Genomic DNA, 16450 nt, shown 5'->3' on the forward strand with positions numbered 1-16450 from the left:
TTATTAGGGCGTTTATTGTAATTCATTAGATGTTGTAGAAGTTTAACAAGTATTGGATGCATCTTTTATAATATTGGAAACTCTTAAGCATGTGAGAGACAGAATCAAATGGCTTTTGATAGACAATATAACATTGAAAGATTTCTACTCTCCACAGTGCTCGATAGATACATAATCTATTATTAGTTGCTCCTTAAATTCATTCATACACTAAATGTATTCGTTCTGCTCTTCTGTAAGTATATTGTGATTATCTAAGTGAGTGGTTATTAGTTACGAGATGCAGGATGTTGCAATTTTATAAATAAAGTTGTCTTATTATTATTAATAGCCAATAATAACATAGTTGCTGATAATCAATAGCCTTATAAATGCAGAATTAAAACTATCCTTGAGGCTGGTGGTACGGACCTTCAGCCTTTTATATCTTCTGTCCCACGGGTGTATGACAGAATGTTTGAGGTGGTTTGATGTTGAGCAGCGAGGCTTTGGGCGGGGTTTGCTTCTTGCTAACATAGTGGAGTTCTTCCAGGAGGTGACAAAGGTGACGGATGATGTTACACATGGAGATTTTTTACTTGGATATCAGTCGGGTGTTTGACAAGGTCCCACAAGGAATGCTTATACAGGAATTTAACATGCTTGAGAACTGTGTGAACTGTCCTGGCTGGGGATGATCCACATTGGGAGAATCTTCTTTCACTAGCAGGTGCTGAATCTGTGAAATTATTATTATAGACAGCTGAGGAAGACAAGTAATTTGGTATATTTAAAATGCAGGTCGATAGGTTCCTAATTAGGAACAGCATTAACGTTTACTGGGAGAAGGCAGAATAATGGTGTTGAGAGGATTTGCAGAGCAAATTCACGTAGCCGATTGGCTTAATTCCGCTCCTGGACCTTATGGTTTTGGGTGCATCTGGAGTATTGTGTTCACTTCTGATTGTCCAGCTCTTGGAAGGATTGGAGAGGCTGCAGATCAGGTTCATCAAAATGTTGCCTGGATTCGGTGACATGTGCTACAAGTAGAGGTCTGATAAACTTTGTTTGTTTACTCTGGTGGTAGAATAGAGATCTGACTGAGGTGTACAAGTTTGAGAGATAAGAGTTTGGGTCAACAGCCCTTATTTAGTTTGTTTATTTTTGCATAAGTCCAGTGTCTAATACCAGAGGGCCTTTGGTTAAGGTGAGATGGGGTAAATTTACAGCAATTGTGAGTAGTTTTCTACACAGTCTTGTAGGTGCCTGTAATTTACTGTGTGGGTCGTGTTGGAGGCAACTATGTTATAAATGCTCCTAGATATACATGAATGTGCAGGAAATGCAAGCAAGTGGTCAATAATATAAGAAAAAGTACCAAAGTATTTTTTCTTTACCAGATGTATAAAGAATAAAAAAGAAGATATCGGACCGCTGAAAAATGATGATGTAGATGCAGAAACAGGTGAAAAGGAAATGCCAGATGATCTCTGTGGAGGTAAATAGCGAATTGTACATCTCCCTATAGATGCTGCCTGGCCTGCCACGTTCCACCAGCATTGTGTGTGTGCTCCTTCAAATTCCAGCAGCTGCAGATTTCCTCGTATCAGCGAATGATTAATGGTGAAATCTGAATCCCAGATTTTGCGAAGTCCCAGACTAACATTTGAGGCGTGATTTGAACTGTGCATTCATCACTCACCTATCAGTTGAGTAGGTAACTCAAATAACTCTTGGGCATTGTTCATGTATTCCTGTGGATCAGGACCTGTTTAAATATATAAAAAAAAACATCCATGGAAACAGAGCAAAAATAATTAAATAACTAAAATTTATTTCAACGTACCTTTGTGTTCAGTGTATTTTTTAAACATACCTTTCTCCTGTATTTGCCTCAGTATTCTGTCCAACTTCGGTAACTCAGTCCTCAAAGTCACAAAGCATTTCCACATCGCCCTCCGGGCCTGGGAGCCTTTGCCCATCACCAAACTGAGGAGGAGTCTGGAACTCTCTGCCCGGTTTCCCTTCTCTGCCAGTTCAGTGACTTTCTACAAAAGGAAAACAATGAACTTGTTATGGAGCAGATGGACAGACATGAAGAATGTTGAGGAAAATATATGTTCATGGCCCCACTAGCTTCAGAACGGATGCAGGCACTGACCTGCTGTCTCATCCTTACCGTGTTCAGTCATTAATAGAGAAACAGGAACTGAAGGAAATTCTAAATCAATATTGTGTAAGATTAAGGATTCACTGACGCCCTGCAGTCGATGCAATGTGATTAATTTACTCGATTTGTCAATGTGCAGCAGTACCTCAACAAGATGTGATAAGAAGAACAGAAGAGAGGGGAGAGCGAGAGAGCAAAAAATAATGCATGTTGGGAATCACTGAATCATGGCTGAAAGCAGTTCATAGTTGGGTGCTCACATCCAAGGATAAATATTGAATCGAATGGATAGGCAGGTAGCTGAAGGGGTAGGGTTTACTATGTTGTCATTAAAAATGAAAATCCTGAGAAAAAGGTGATATCGGACTGGACGATGTAGATGTTAAGAGACTGCATAGGTAAAATTACCCTGATGGACTTTATATACAGGCCTGTTAATAGTCGCCGGGATGTGAGCTACAAATTACAATGGGGGAGAGCAGACGCCTGTAAAAATATGAATGATAAAGTTGTCTTTGGTAGCTTGGAAAATCAGTTCCGTGCTGAATCCTGTGTCAGAGAAATTGTAGAATGCCTGTGAAATGGCTTTTGAAGGAAGCTTATGATTGAGCCCACTATAGGAAAGGCGGATCTGTATTTTGTGTTGTGTATCGCACAAGATTTGATTAGGGAGCTTAAGGTAACTAAACCCTTAAGAGGCAGTGATCATGAAATAAAGGAACTCGCACTGCAGTTTGAGAGGGAGAAGGTAAAGTTAGATGTATCAGTATTTCAGTGGAATAAAGGAATTGCAGAAGCATGAGAGGAGCTGGGCAAAAATAGCTTCGAAAATGACACTAACAGGGACAATGGCAGAGCGGGAATGGCTGAAGTTTCTCGGAGCAATTCAGAAGGTGCAGGACAAAGGATCACAAAGATGAAGAATTATTCTAACGGGAGCATTTTCAACCGTGGCTGACGAGGTAGTCAAAGCAGCACAAAAGCAAAAGAGAGGGCACAGAATATTACAAAATATATAAGAAAGCTCGAGGACTGGGATGTTTTTACAAATCAACAGAAGGCAATTAAAAAGCCGTAAGTAGAGAAGATATGAAATATGAAGGTATACTAGCGAATAATGTAAAATAGTTTAGCAAAAGGTCCGTCTGATATATGAAGAGTGAAAGAGAGGGAAGTGCATATTGGGCCTCTGGAAAACGACAGTGGAGAGGTTCTGTCAGGGGAGAAGGAAATGCCAGAAAGTATTAGTAAGTATATTGCGTCAGTCTTCACTGTAACAAACACTAGAACGTGCCAGATATTTGAGAATGTCAGGTGGCAGAAGTGAGTGTATTTGCAATTATTAAGGAGAAGGTGCTCGGGAAGCAGAAAGTTCTGAAGATAGATGAGTCCAGACCAACTGCACTCGATTGCTTCTGAAAGAGGCTGAAGAGATTGTGGAGACATTAATAATGATCCCTCCAGAATCATTAGATTTTGGAATGGTTTCGGAGGACCGACCATTTAAAATTATAGGCCAGTTAGTCTGATCAGTATTTGGGAAGATGTCAACAGTCGATTATTGAGGATAAGTTTTCGGGGTATTTGGACGGACATGATAAAAAAAAGGCCAAAATCCATGGAAGGGATCTTGCCTGACAGACCTGTTGGAAGTTTTTGAGAGAACAACTTACCAGGTCGACAACGGAGAGTCCGAGCAAGCTGTTTACTTGGACTCCCCGAGGTCCTTTGACTAAGTGCCGCACATAACACCATTTAACAAGACAGTAGGACAAGAAAGACAAGTGTATGGATAGAGGGTCCATGTTATCCTCCAGACAGAATTTGTCTGACTGTCAGGAAGCACAAAATGGGAACAAATAGGGCGTTTTCTTGGTGGATTTGGTGACTAGAGGTGTTCTACAGTGGCTGGTTTTGGGATAGTTTCTTTTTTTCCATTATGCTGATGTTTTGATGCTTTACGGCCCAGACTGCGCACGTTACGAAGATATCGGGAGGGAAGCAGGGAGGACATGCACAGATGGGAAAAAATGGACAAATCAGTGGCAATTGGAATTTAGTATAGGGAAGTACATGGCCATACACTTTCGCAGAAATAATGACGACGTAGACTATTTTTGAGAGTTGTAAACTGTCTCAGGAGACCTAGTGCGGTGTTTCTTGCAGTTTGAGTCGATGTTAGGAAAGGCAAAAACAAAATGTTAGCATTCATTGGTACTGACAGCTGCGGAGACCAGGTCATTGGGTATATTTAAAACAGAGGGTGGTACCTTCTTGATTAGTCAGGTCAGCAAAGATCACTGGGAGAAGTCAGGGCAATGGGGTTGAGAGGGAGAGTAAATCACCCATGATGTAATGGCGGAGCAGAATCGATGGTCCTAATGACCCATTTGTGCTCCGATGCCTTATGGTCTTATGATGTGTAAAGACAACAGAACATTTTAAGTCAAGGAATGTTGTGAACAAAGTGGATGAGGTTAAAGCGTGGATTAGTACTTGGAGATATGACGTTACAGGGACTTGGATGTTTCAAGGACAGGAATGGTTACTTCAAGTGCCGGGTTTTAGATGTTTCAGAAAGGACAGGCAGGGAAGCAAAAGAGGTGGGGACATGACACTGTTGATCGGAGACAGCGTCACGGCTGCAAAAAAAGTGGACGTCATGGAGGGATTGTCTGTGTCTGAGTGAGTCTCTGTGGGTGGAGGTTAGGAACAGGAAGGTGTCAATAACTTTACTGGGTGCTTTTTATAGGCCGCCCAATAGAAACAAGGATATCGAGGAGCAGATAGGGAAACAGATCCTGGAGAAATGTAATAATAACAGAGTTGCCGTGATAGGAGATTTTAATTTCCAATATATCAATTCGCATCTCCCTAGAGCAAGGGGTTTACATGGGGTGAAGTTTGTTATGTGTGTTCAGGAAGGCTTCTTGATTCAATATGTAGATGCACCTACAAGAGGAGAGGCTGTACTTGATCTGGTATTGGAAAATGAACCTGGTCAGGGGTCAGATCTCTCAGTGGGACAGCATTTTGGAGATAGTGATCATAATTCTATCTCCTTTGCAATAGCATTGGAGAGAGATAAGAACAGACAAGACAGAAAAGCGTTCAATTGGAATAAGAGGAATTATGAGGCTATCAGGCAGGAAATTGGAGGCTTAAATTGGAAACAGGTGTTCTCAGGGAAATGTCCGGAAGAAATGTGGCAAATATTCAGGGGATATTTGTATGGATTTGTGTGGATATTTCTGCGTAGGTACGTTTCAATGAGACAGGGAAGTTATGGTAGGGTACAAGAACCGTGGTGTACAAAGGCTGTAGTAAATCTGGTCAAGATGAAAAGAAAGCTTATAAAAGGTTCAGAGAGTTAGGTAATTTTAGAGATCTAGAAGATTATAAGGCTAATAGGAAGGAACTTATGCAGGAAATTGGTAGAGCCAGAATGCGCCACGGGAAGGCCTTGGTGGGCAGGATTAAGGAAATCCCAAAGGCATTCTATAAGTATATGAAGAGCAAGAGGGTAAGACATGAAGAATAAGACCTATCAAGTGGGACAGTGGGAAAGTATGAATGGAACCGGAGGAAATAGCAGAGGTACTTGATGAATACCTTACTTCAGTTTTCACTATGGAAAAGGATCTTGGTGATTTTAGTGATGACTTGCAGCAGACTGAAAAGCTTGAGCATGTAGATATTAAGAAAGGGGATGTGCTGGAGGTTTTGGAAAGCATCAATTTGGATAAGTCGCCTGGACCGGATGGGATGTACTACAGACTACTGTGGGAAGCGAGGGAGGAGATTGCTGAGCATCTGACTATGATTTTTGCATCATCAATGAAGGCGGGAGAGTTTCCGGAGAATTAGAGGGTTGCGGATATATCCATATAACAATTACAGCACGGAAACAGGCCATCTCGGCCCTTCTAGTCCCAGCTGATCGTTTACTCTCACCAAGTCCCACTGGCCCGCACTCAGCCCATAACCCTCGATTCCTTACCTGTCCATAACCCTATCCAATTTTACTTTAACTGACAATACCGAAACTGCCTCTACCACTTCTACTGGAAGCTCATTCCACACAGCTGCCACTCTCTTATTAACTAACTTATTCAACGTTTCCCTGTAACTTAGGTGCTGAAACCCAGGTAACATTTCAGTAAATCTTCTTTGTACTCTCTCGATTTGTTGACATCTTTCCTATAATTCGGTGACCAGAACTGTACACAATACTTCAAATTCAGCCTTACCAATGCCTTCTACAATTTTAACATTACATCCCAACTCCTATACTCAATGCTCTGATTTATAAAGGCCAACATACCAAAATTTTCTTCACAACCCTATCCACATGAGATTCCAACTTCAGGGAACTATGCACCCTTATTCCTAGATCACACTGTTCTTGCATTCAAATCCCTACCATTTACAATGTCCTACCATTTACAAATGCACTACCATTTACAATGTATGTCCTATTTGAATTATTCCTACCAACATGTAACACGTCACACTTATCAGCATTAAACTCCTTCTGCCATCGTTCAGCCCACTCTTCTAACTGGCCTAAATCTCTCTGCAAGCTTTGAAAACCTACTTCATTATCCACAACGCCACCTACCTTAGTATCATCTGCATACTTACTAATCCAATTTACCACCCCATCTTCCCGATCGTTAAAGTATATGACGAACAAGATTGGACCCAATACAGATCCATGAGACACACCATTAGTCAACAGCCTCCAATCTGACAAACAGTTACCACCACTACTCACTGGCACCTCCCATCTAGCCACTGTTGAATACATTTTACTACTTCAATATTAATACCCAACGATTGAACCTCCCTATCTAATCTTCCGTGCGGAACCTTGTCAAAGGCCTTACTGAAGTCCATATAGACAACATCCGCTGCTTTAACCTCAACTTCCCTCGTAACTTCTGCAAAAAATTCAATAAGATTTGTCAAACATGACCTTCCACGCGCAAATCCATGCTGACAATTCCTAATCAAAGCCTGTCTATCCAGATAATTCTATGTACCATCTCTAAGAATACTTTACACTAATTTACCCGCCACTGTCTTCAAACTGACAGGCATATAATTGCTAGGTTTACTCTTAGAACACTTCTTAAACAATGGAACAACATGAGCAATACACCAATCCTCCGGCACCATTCCCGTTCCTAATGACATTTGAAATATTTCTGTCAGACCCCCTGCTATTTCTACACTAACTTCCCTAAAGGTCCTGGGGAATATCCTGTCAGGACTTCGAGATTTATCCACTTGTACATTCTTTAAAAACGCCCGTACTTCCTCCTCTTTAATTGTCATAGTTTCCATAACGTCCCTACTTGTTTCCCTTACCTTACACAATTCAATATCCTTCTCCTTAGTGAACACTGAAGAAAAAAAAATGTTCAAAATCTCCCCCATCTCTTTCAGCTCCAGACATAGCTGTCCACTCTGATTCTCTAAGCGACTAAATTTATCCCTCAATATCCTTTTGCTATTAATATAACTGTAGAAACCCTTCGGATATATTTTCACCTTCCTTGCCAAAGCAACTTCGTATCTTATTTTCGCTTTTCTAATTTCTTTCTTAAGATTCTTTTTACATTCTTTATATTCCTCAAGCACCTCACTTACTCCATGCTGCCTATATTTATTGTAGATCTCCCTCTTTATGCGAACCAAGTTTCCAATATTCCTTAAAACCATGACGCACTCAAACTTTTAACCTTTCCTTTCAACCTAATAGGAACATAACGATTCAATAGCGTCAAAATTTCAACTTTAAATGACCTCCATTTCTCTATTACATCCTTCCCAAAAAACAAATTGTCCCAATCCACACCTTCTAAGTCCTTCCGCATCTCCTCAAAGTTAGCCTTTCTCCAATCAAAAATCTCAACCTTGGGTCCAGTCCAATCCTTCTTCATAATTATACTGAAACTAATGGTATTGTGATCACTGGGCTCCCCAACACATACGTCCGTCAACTGACATATCTCAGTCCCTAAAATGAGAGCCAACACTGCCCGTTCTTTAGTCGGTACCTCTATGTATTGCTTTAAAAAACTATCCTGCACACATTTTACAAACTTCAATCCACCCAGCACTTTTACAGGGTGGGCTTCTCAGTCTATGTGTGGAAAATTAAAATCTCCCACAATTACAACCTTGTGCTCACTACATATATCCTTACAAGGTTGCTCCTCCAATTCTCGCTCCCCATTAGGTGGTCTATAATACATCCCTAAAAGTGTTACTACACCGACCCATTCCTCACTTCCACCCAAAGTGGCTCCCTAGACGAGCCCTCTAATCTATCCTGCCAAAGCACCGCTTTAATATTTTCTCAGAGAAGCAATGCAACACTTCCTCCTCTTGTCTCTCCGACTCTATTACACCTGAAACAAAGAAGTCCAGGAATATTTAGTTGCCAATCACACCCCTCCTGAAACCATGTTTCACTAATAGCTACAACATATTTCCATGTATCAGTCCATGCTCTAAGCTCATCCACCTTTCTTACAATGCACCTTGCATTAAAATAGATGCATTTCAGAAACTCTCCACCTCTTCCTCTCTGTTTATCCCTAACAATGCAATCAACTTTATTATCTTTTTCTTCCTTCTCCTCTACAACTTCTGTCTGAGAGCTCCCCTTCTCTATCACCTGCCTAGCCTCTCTAACACACTGTCTACTAGCTTTCTCTGTTTGTGAACTAGCGTTCTCTCCCCTAGTCTCTTCAAAATGATTCCCAGCCCCCAACCATTCTAGTTTAAAGCCTCCCCAGTATCCTTAGCAAATCTCCCGCCAGCATATTGGTCCTCTTAGGATTCAAGTGTAACCCGTCCTTTTTGTAGGATCACACCTGCCCCAAAAGAGGTCCCAATGATCCAGAATCTTGAATTCCTGCCCCTGTTTCAATCCCTCAAACACGCATTTATCCTACACCTCATTCCATTTCTACTCTCACTGTCGCATGGCACAGGCAGTAATCCCGAGATTACTACCCTTGCGGTCCTTCTTCTCAACTGCCTTCCTTATATTCTCCTTTCAGGACCTCTTCCCTTTTGCTACCTATGTCATTGGTACCTATACGTACCACGACCTCTGGCTCCTCGCTCTCCCACTTCATGATATCTTGGAAGGGATCAGAAACATCCATCCAGGTCTCCTGACTCCATCCACAGAATCGCCTATCTGACCCCTTAACTATCGAGTCCCCTATTACTACTGCCTTCTTCTTCCTTTTCCTACCCTTCTGAGCCACAGGGCTGGACTTAGTGCCGGGGGCACGGCCATTGTCGATTCCCCCAGGTAGGCTGTTCCCGCCCCCCACAAACAGTACTCAAACAGGAGTATTTATTGTCAAGGGGTAGAGCCACTGCGTTACTCTCTAGTACCTGACTCTTCCCCTTCCTCCTCCTAACCATGACCCACCAGTCTGCCTCCCGTGGCCCCGGTGTGACCAACTGCCTGTAACTCCTCTCTATCAACACCTCACTCTCCCTGTCCAGACCAAGGTCATTGAGCTGCATCTCCAGTTCCCTAACACGGTCCATTAGGACCTGCAGCTCGGCGCACCCGGCGCAGATCTGGACGTCTGGGAGGCTCGGAGACTACAGGGCCTCCCACACCCGACACCGAGAACAACAATCTGCCCTCACACTCATTCTTCCCCTTCCTCAAACAACAGGAAAAACTGAAGCCTAAACCTACCTTGCCTTGCCCTCTTCCGCCTAAGCCCGATGAGATGACATTCCTTTATTCAAGAAAGTGAATAGAATTAGCCCAGGATATTATAGACCAATGAGTCTTACCTCAGTGGTTGGTAACTTGTTGGAGTAGATCCTTAGAGGCAGGATTTAGGAACATTTGGAGAGGTATAATGTGATTAGGAGTAGTCAGCATGGCTTTGTCAAGGGCGGGCCATGCCTTACGAGCCTGATTGAGTTTTTTGAAGGATGTGACTAAACACATTGATGAAGGAAGAGCAGTGGATGTAGTGTTTATGAATTTCATCAAGCATTTGTTAAGGTACCCCATGCAAGGCTTATTGAGAAATTAAGGAGGCATGGGATCCAATGGCACATTGCTTTGTGGATCCAGAACTGGCTTGCCCACAGAAGGCAAAGTGAAATTGCAGACGGATCATATTCTCCGTTGAGTTCGGTCACCAGTGGAGTGCCTCGGTGATCTGTTCTGACACCGTTACTCTTCGTGATTTTTATTAATGAACTGGATGAGGAAGTGGAGGGATTGTTTTGTAAGTTTGCTGATGACACAACGGTTGGGGGTTTTGTGGATAGTGTGGAGGGCTGTCAGAGCGGGACATCGATAGGATGCAAAACTGTGCTGAGAACTGGCAGACGGAGTTCAACCCAGATAGGTGTGAAGTGGTTCCTTTTGGTAGGTTAAATATGATGGCAGAATATAATATTAAAGGTAAGTCTCTTGACAGTGTGGAGGATCGGAGAGATATTGGGGTTCGACTCCATAGGACACTCAAAGCAGCTGCGCAGGTTGACTCTGTGGTTAAGAAGGCAAACGGTACATTGGCCTTCATCAATCGTGGAATTGAATTTAGGAGCTGAGAGGTAATGTTGCAGCTATATAGGACCCTGGTCAGACCCCACTTGAAGTACTGTGCTCAGGTCTGGTCGCCTCGCTACAGGAAGGGTGTGGAAGCTATAGAAAGGGTGCAGAGGAGATTTACAAGGATGTTGCCTAGATTGGGGAGCTTGCCTTACGAGAAGAAGTTGACTGAACTCGGCCTTTTCTCCTTGGAGCAACGGAGGATGAGAGGTGACCTGATAGAGGTGTACAAGATAATGAGAGGCATTGATTGTGTGAATAGTCAGAGACTTTTTCCCAGGTCTGAAATATTTGCTACAAGAGGACACAGGTATAAGGTACTGGGGTGTAGGTACAGAGGATATTTCACGGGTAAGTTTTTTTACTCAGAGTGTGTTGAGTGCGTGGAATGGGCTGCCGGCAACGCTGGTGGACGTGATTATGATATGGTCTTTGAAGATACTTTTCGATATGTACGTGGAGCTCAGTAAAATAGAGGGCTATACGTAAGCCTAGTAATCACTAAGTTTGGGACATGCTCGGCACAAATCTGTGAGCCGAAGGGCCTGTACTCGGCTGAAGGTTTTCTGTGGTTCTATATCTCTATGTAATATTAAGGAATGTCAGTGCGGCTGTCTCATGATGAAGATGGTTACTGCCTGGCACTCATGCTGTAAAATGGTTATCACTTCCTGAATGCGGGCTTGGGCTCCCTCATTAACTGAAGAATTATGAATTACACATCGAATAATCTTCAAGCAACATACAGCGATAATGGAATTAAGGTAATTGATGATGCAACTGAATATGGATGGGCTTAGGTCATTGCTCTGAGAAATAAGAGGAATGATGTTCATTATTCTGAGACATTGATGCCTATCTGATTAATAACATAGAGCGCCAATGAATCCCAACGAGAACAGATTCACTCACGGGTATAACGCACTTGATTTTCTAATACCACTCATGGCTGAATAGGTCAGATCTAGGACAAGACAATCACTGTTTGTGTGCTCCAGGGAGAGTGACCTGAAATGGTGTATCCTGGTCTCCATTAGTTAGATATTAAACAAGATATCAATTTCTTTTTTCGGTTGTGAAGACCGGATGTGGTTATCAGGTTTCCCTCCGTCAAGTGCCACAGTGAAGCCGGTTGGCCCAATTTACAATCTGACTGTTTCATATTCATCCTGTATCAATGAAATGAAGTGAGTCTGCTCGGCGGCTCAACCAAGATTTCAAATCACTTTCAGACTGAATGCCTGTTCAAAGTCCAGATATGCAGCCACTGCTCTTATTTCACACTGATAAATGCAGCAGAGATGAAAAGGTGATGCTGAACCTGTAGTTCCCAGAGCTCCCCACATTAACAGTTGAAACCAGATCTGCTGGAGACAATCAGAGATCAAAGTCTCCCTTCCCATGTAGAACTGCCAGAACGTGCAGGAGATTAATACTGATTACTATTCCCTCTGATACCAGCAGTTCGGTGACAAAACATTAAATACAATTTCAAATCAGTTTCAGACTGAATGCCTGTTCAAAGTCCAGATATGCAGCCACTGCTCTTATTTCACACTGATAAATGCAGCAGAGAAGAAAAGGTGATGCTGAACCTATAGTTCCCAGAGCTCCCCACATTAACAGCTGAAACCAGATCTGTGAGAGACAAGTCAGAGATCAAAGTCTCCATTCCCATGTGGAACTCGTAGAACATGCAGGAGATTAATACTGATTACTATTCCCTCTGACACCAGCAGTTCGATGACAATACATTGAATACACTCACCTCATTTTCTTCTCTACTGAGATGTCCCTCCTCTGTCAACATTATACCGAGTCTCTCAACCTTTTCTTCAATCGCTTGTTGGAGTCTGTCTCTGTAGAACTTTGTCAGTTGGTACAGTCGGTATTCCTCCCCCTCTGCCAGGAGGTCGGAGATTGTAAACTCTGGCTCTGTGAACATAAAAAGGAAAATGTAGACTTGAACTCAGATATCACTCGTCTCCACCGCTCTCACCCAACTGAACAAAAACAAAAAACATGACTTGAACCTGCTCAGAGACACAAAAGCGGTTTAATTCCCCGTCTCCAACACTGGCCTTAAAACCGAACCCGCAATATCCTGGGCATTAGGTTAATAGCAGGACCACATTTAATGCAAACCAGTGCATCCCCCATCCCAGCCACTGACCTATTTCAGTTCTGGATGGGCAATCAATTTTGGGCCTGTCGGTAATATTCACTTCCCAGCGATACTCCTTCCATCCTGGCGAATACATTTCCCCGGATTCACAACCCGGAAATACCCTTCTCATCTGGTCAGCTGCATTTCCTCTAATACACATCCTAGAAATCCTCACAGCAGGTAGTAGATTTACTGCAGTGGGTACCGGCTGCCCACTACACCACATGTACCACACCTACACATTCCCCCTCTCGTCTGACAACCCTCCAACAAGGCCTCACCTTTACCCTCCGCCCTGCCATATTCTGTGAACACCTCACCCTCATATTTCACTCACCTGCTCCTTGTTGGGGACTTGACAATTCCATGTTCAATGAGCTTCCGAGCTGACAGGCGGTCGCCTCACTTGTGCTGGTTCCAGGGTCCTGATCGGTGTCGCTGACGTCACTGTCTCCGGGCTGAATTTGCTCCTGCTCCTCTGCGGCGGGACCACTTTCCATTGGGACGTTGCTCTTAATCTGACCCTGATTTGGTACCTTGCTTCCCGTGTCCCGATCATCTTCCCTCGATGATCCGCCTGATAAAATCCTCTTCAGTCCTATCGCTGCTCGTTTCAATTTCCCAACTGAAATAAGTGATGAATTGCAGGTTACACCAGTATGATTTATGAGCAAAGCTGATTCAGATTGCAATAGAGCTGAGACTCTGGCTGACCGGATTTGGAGCGGAACTGTGCTGGGTAATGTGAACCGTACATCCTGCCAGGTGACCATCCCAAAAGTCGGTGACTGGACACATTCACTCCCAGTAAAATAACAGGATAGACATAGTAATACTGATAACTGAATTCACAGCAGTTGACAAGAAGGATGACCACCGGATCTTAATGCGACGGTGTCCGGTGATACCGGGAAATATCACTGTATTTATCATCCACAAGCTAAATTCTCCTGGTCACTTAGTGTCCAGTAGTTTGTGTCACACACAGACCAGCAACGGGATTTCACATGGTTCACTCTGTTGGATCACACATTCTCTAATCTCTTTGTCACACAATGTCCAGTCCCCTTGGTCACAGACTGACCATTCCCTTGAGAGGCACATCATCCGGTCCCCTGGGTCACAGGCTGATCATTACCTAGAGAACTATCCTGACCGCTCCCCCGGTTCCCTCCTTATCCCCCACCTGATGATCCTCATGTAACGACCATGCAAGCCATTGGCAAAGTCTCGCTTAGAGAGCTTTGTGTGCAGTTGTAGTTGATAATCTATAGGATGGAGGGGATTAAGCTGGAAAGAGTGTAGTGGAGAATGACCACCACGGTACTGGAGTAGGATGTTGTTTTTTATGTTATATGGTTCGGCTGGGACAGTTTTCCTTGGAGCTCAGGAGCTTGAAGGGTGACCTTACACATGTATGTGAACATAAAATAATCCAGGACATAGATAGTGGAGAGGGTCATGTTCTTTTTCCCAGGGTAGTGGAGTCTGAGACTTGAGTCTTTTAAAAGAAATTTAAAAGGGACCAAAGGGGCATTTTTCACGTGGTGTCTGATGGGTATAAATTACGCGCAGACAGAGGAGGCCGCAAACTAATAAAATTACAAAGTTGGCAGCGTGTGGGCAGGAAAAAGGATAGAAGAAGTTTACAAGGGAAATTTGGGGAAGGCTGCAGGAAAATGGGCAAGCTCAGACATTTAGATCAGCAAGAATTAGATGGGCCGGATGACAGGTTTCCAGGCTGTCACATCTTTTTATTACAGCTGGAATCACAGATTTAAGCACAATCACAATGTCTACAGGTGACAGGGACATTTGGTGATTGGTTATGCCGGCTTTCCCAGCAGGGATCCTGGGAATTTAAATTCAGGTAGAAGAGTATATCAAGAGGGAAATATGTAGAACTCAGGCTCACCATTTCTGCACAGCCCAGACATTCACTGGGGTATTAAAACCCCGAAGCAGACCACAAATGTATCTACAATGAGCTGCCTCCTGATCCTCAGCCATTCCCAACATCGGCAATGATCTCCGCTCCGCTGCAGAAAACAGATTTCCGAAACACCCCTCTTCTCCTTTGTGCAGCAGCCAATAAAAACCCGGGGGGAGTTGGTAGCTTTCCTTCCAAAACCTGAAATGCTGTGTTAACACACAATCTCAGAAAACCGGGAAATATTCCTATCATCTGGCGTTCAGTTTTATAAGTGAAAGTTGGCGATGACTTACACATTAGGGCCTGTCTAGAGGTGAAATGGACCCTGACCCTGAACATTTACAAGACCGCTGTCGCACTCCCGTCTGTGCTTCACTCAAAACCACCTGATTCAGGAGCCCCTGCTCCTTTCACTCAGCTGAAGCTTTGCCTGGTGAGCGGAGTGATTCGACCATTACTGATGTCAGGTCCCTGCACTGGAACTGTTGGATTGATCGATTACACAAAGCCGCTTTACCAGTGGGATCAATGACACTGCTTGATGAAACATTTCTCTGCCCTGTTAGCGCCTGTGTCAGTTTCATCTGAACTGTTGTGTACAAACGCGACAAAAGTTTAATTCAGAAATCCCAACGTATCATACCTTTGTCCATTCTGATTCTGACTGACGATTGTTGATCGTCGTCGTCTTGTTTTCATCCTGGTCCCAGTTTGGGAAAGCTCCACCTACTGGTGATGTTGTGAATTAAACAACAAGCAGACAGTGTGTCAGAGAGAGTACGATTACTTTGCAAATATGACAGTATCTTCATCCCCTGTATCAGAGAAGCAGTTGGCTTGGGTACCAAGCATTCCCCATTAACAACACCTTCCACACGATGCCTATGTCTCTCCGCTGATACCTGGTGCATCTACTGACAAACTCACAGAGCAATAGAGTCCAAATTCAGAGCGTTCGGCCCAACGAGACAATGCCAACCACAGTGCCCACTGAGATGGTCATAATTTCCTGTGATGGGCCCATTTCCCTTCTGGCCTTTTCACTCCATCTACACATCCCAGCTGCTTTTTGAATTATGCGACTGCGCCTGCCTCATCCACTTCCTCTGGCTGTTTCCTCGATATAATCCCCAACATCTGCATGAATCCGTTGCAGCTCGGGTTGGTTTTGCAAATTGTTTACCACCCCTTGTCCATTTATATCCCATATATGCTACGATAATCTTCTCTGTGAACAGTAACTACTAATGTTGTGCTTTCTGCGAACTTCCCGAAAAGCACAATAGAATCATTTGCTTGAATCAGCTTTTGTGTCATATACTGAATGCGTTGTGGATCAGGATGTGGAATTACGTACTGACTGATGTGAAGCTCAGGTTTATATGGGTGTTATCAACTGAATCTTCCTCCCGGTGTGTTCACTTACTGTTTGCACCCACTAAGTTCAGATACTCGGATTCGCCGGAACAGAAACAGAAGATCAGTACCATGTACACACAGAGACCGTCCTGGGTGGGGAACGTTGTGGTGTGACAATACGTCCCTCATCAGGAGAGGATTTCAGTGTTTCTACCCGTTCAATATCAT

The 16450-nt window shown here is 43.4% G+C and overlaps 1 protein-coding gene across 1 annotated transcript; it reads right to left on the minus strand.

Annotated features, from left to right (window-relative positions):
• Positions 1-1673: 1673 nt before the first annotated feature.
• LOC132389817 (uncharacterized) lies at positions 1674-15571 on the minus strand. Its single transcript, XM_059962372.1, has 5 exons — positions 15507-15571; positions 13268-13555; positions 12532-12698; positions 1856-2027; positions 1674-1747 (listed from the first exon to the last, which is right to left on the minus strand). The coding sequence occupies exons 1-5, from the start codon at positions 15514-15516 to the stop codon at positions 1674-1676; spliced, it is 711 nt and encodes a 236-aa protein (XP_059818355.1). The 5' UTR covers positions 15517-15571.
• Between the last annotated feature and the right edge of the window lie 879 nt (positions 15572-16450).

The sequence above is a fragment of the Hypanus sabinus genome, unplaced genomic scaffold (assembly GCF_030144855.1).
Source record: "Hypanus sabinus isolate sHypSab1 unplaced genomic scaffold, sHypSab1.hap1 scaffold_668, whole genome shotgun sequence".
Taxonomy (NCBI): domain Eukaryota; kingdom Metazoa; phylum Chordata; class Chondrichthyes; order Myliobatiformes; family Dasyatidae; genus Hypanus; species Hypanus sabinus.

Bases quoted from the DNA above. Each gene is read 5' to 3' on its own strand.
- LOC132389817 (XM_059962372.1), bottom strand. The intron at 12,699-13,267 runs GTGAGTGAAATA...TTATGTTCACAG, and splicing joins AAGTCCCCAACAAGGAGCAG to AGCCAGAGTTTACAATCTCC. The intron at 1,748-1,855 runs GTATGTTTAAAA...ATATTTAAACAG, and splicing joins GAGGCAAATACAGGAGAAAG to GTCCTGATCCACAGGAATAC.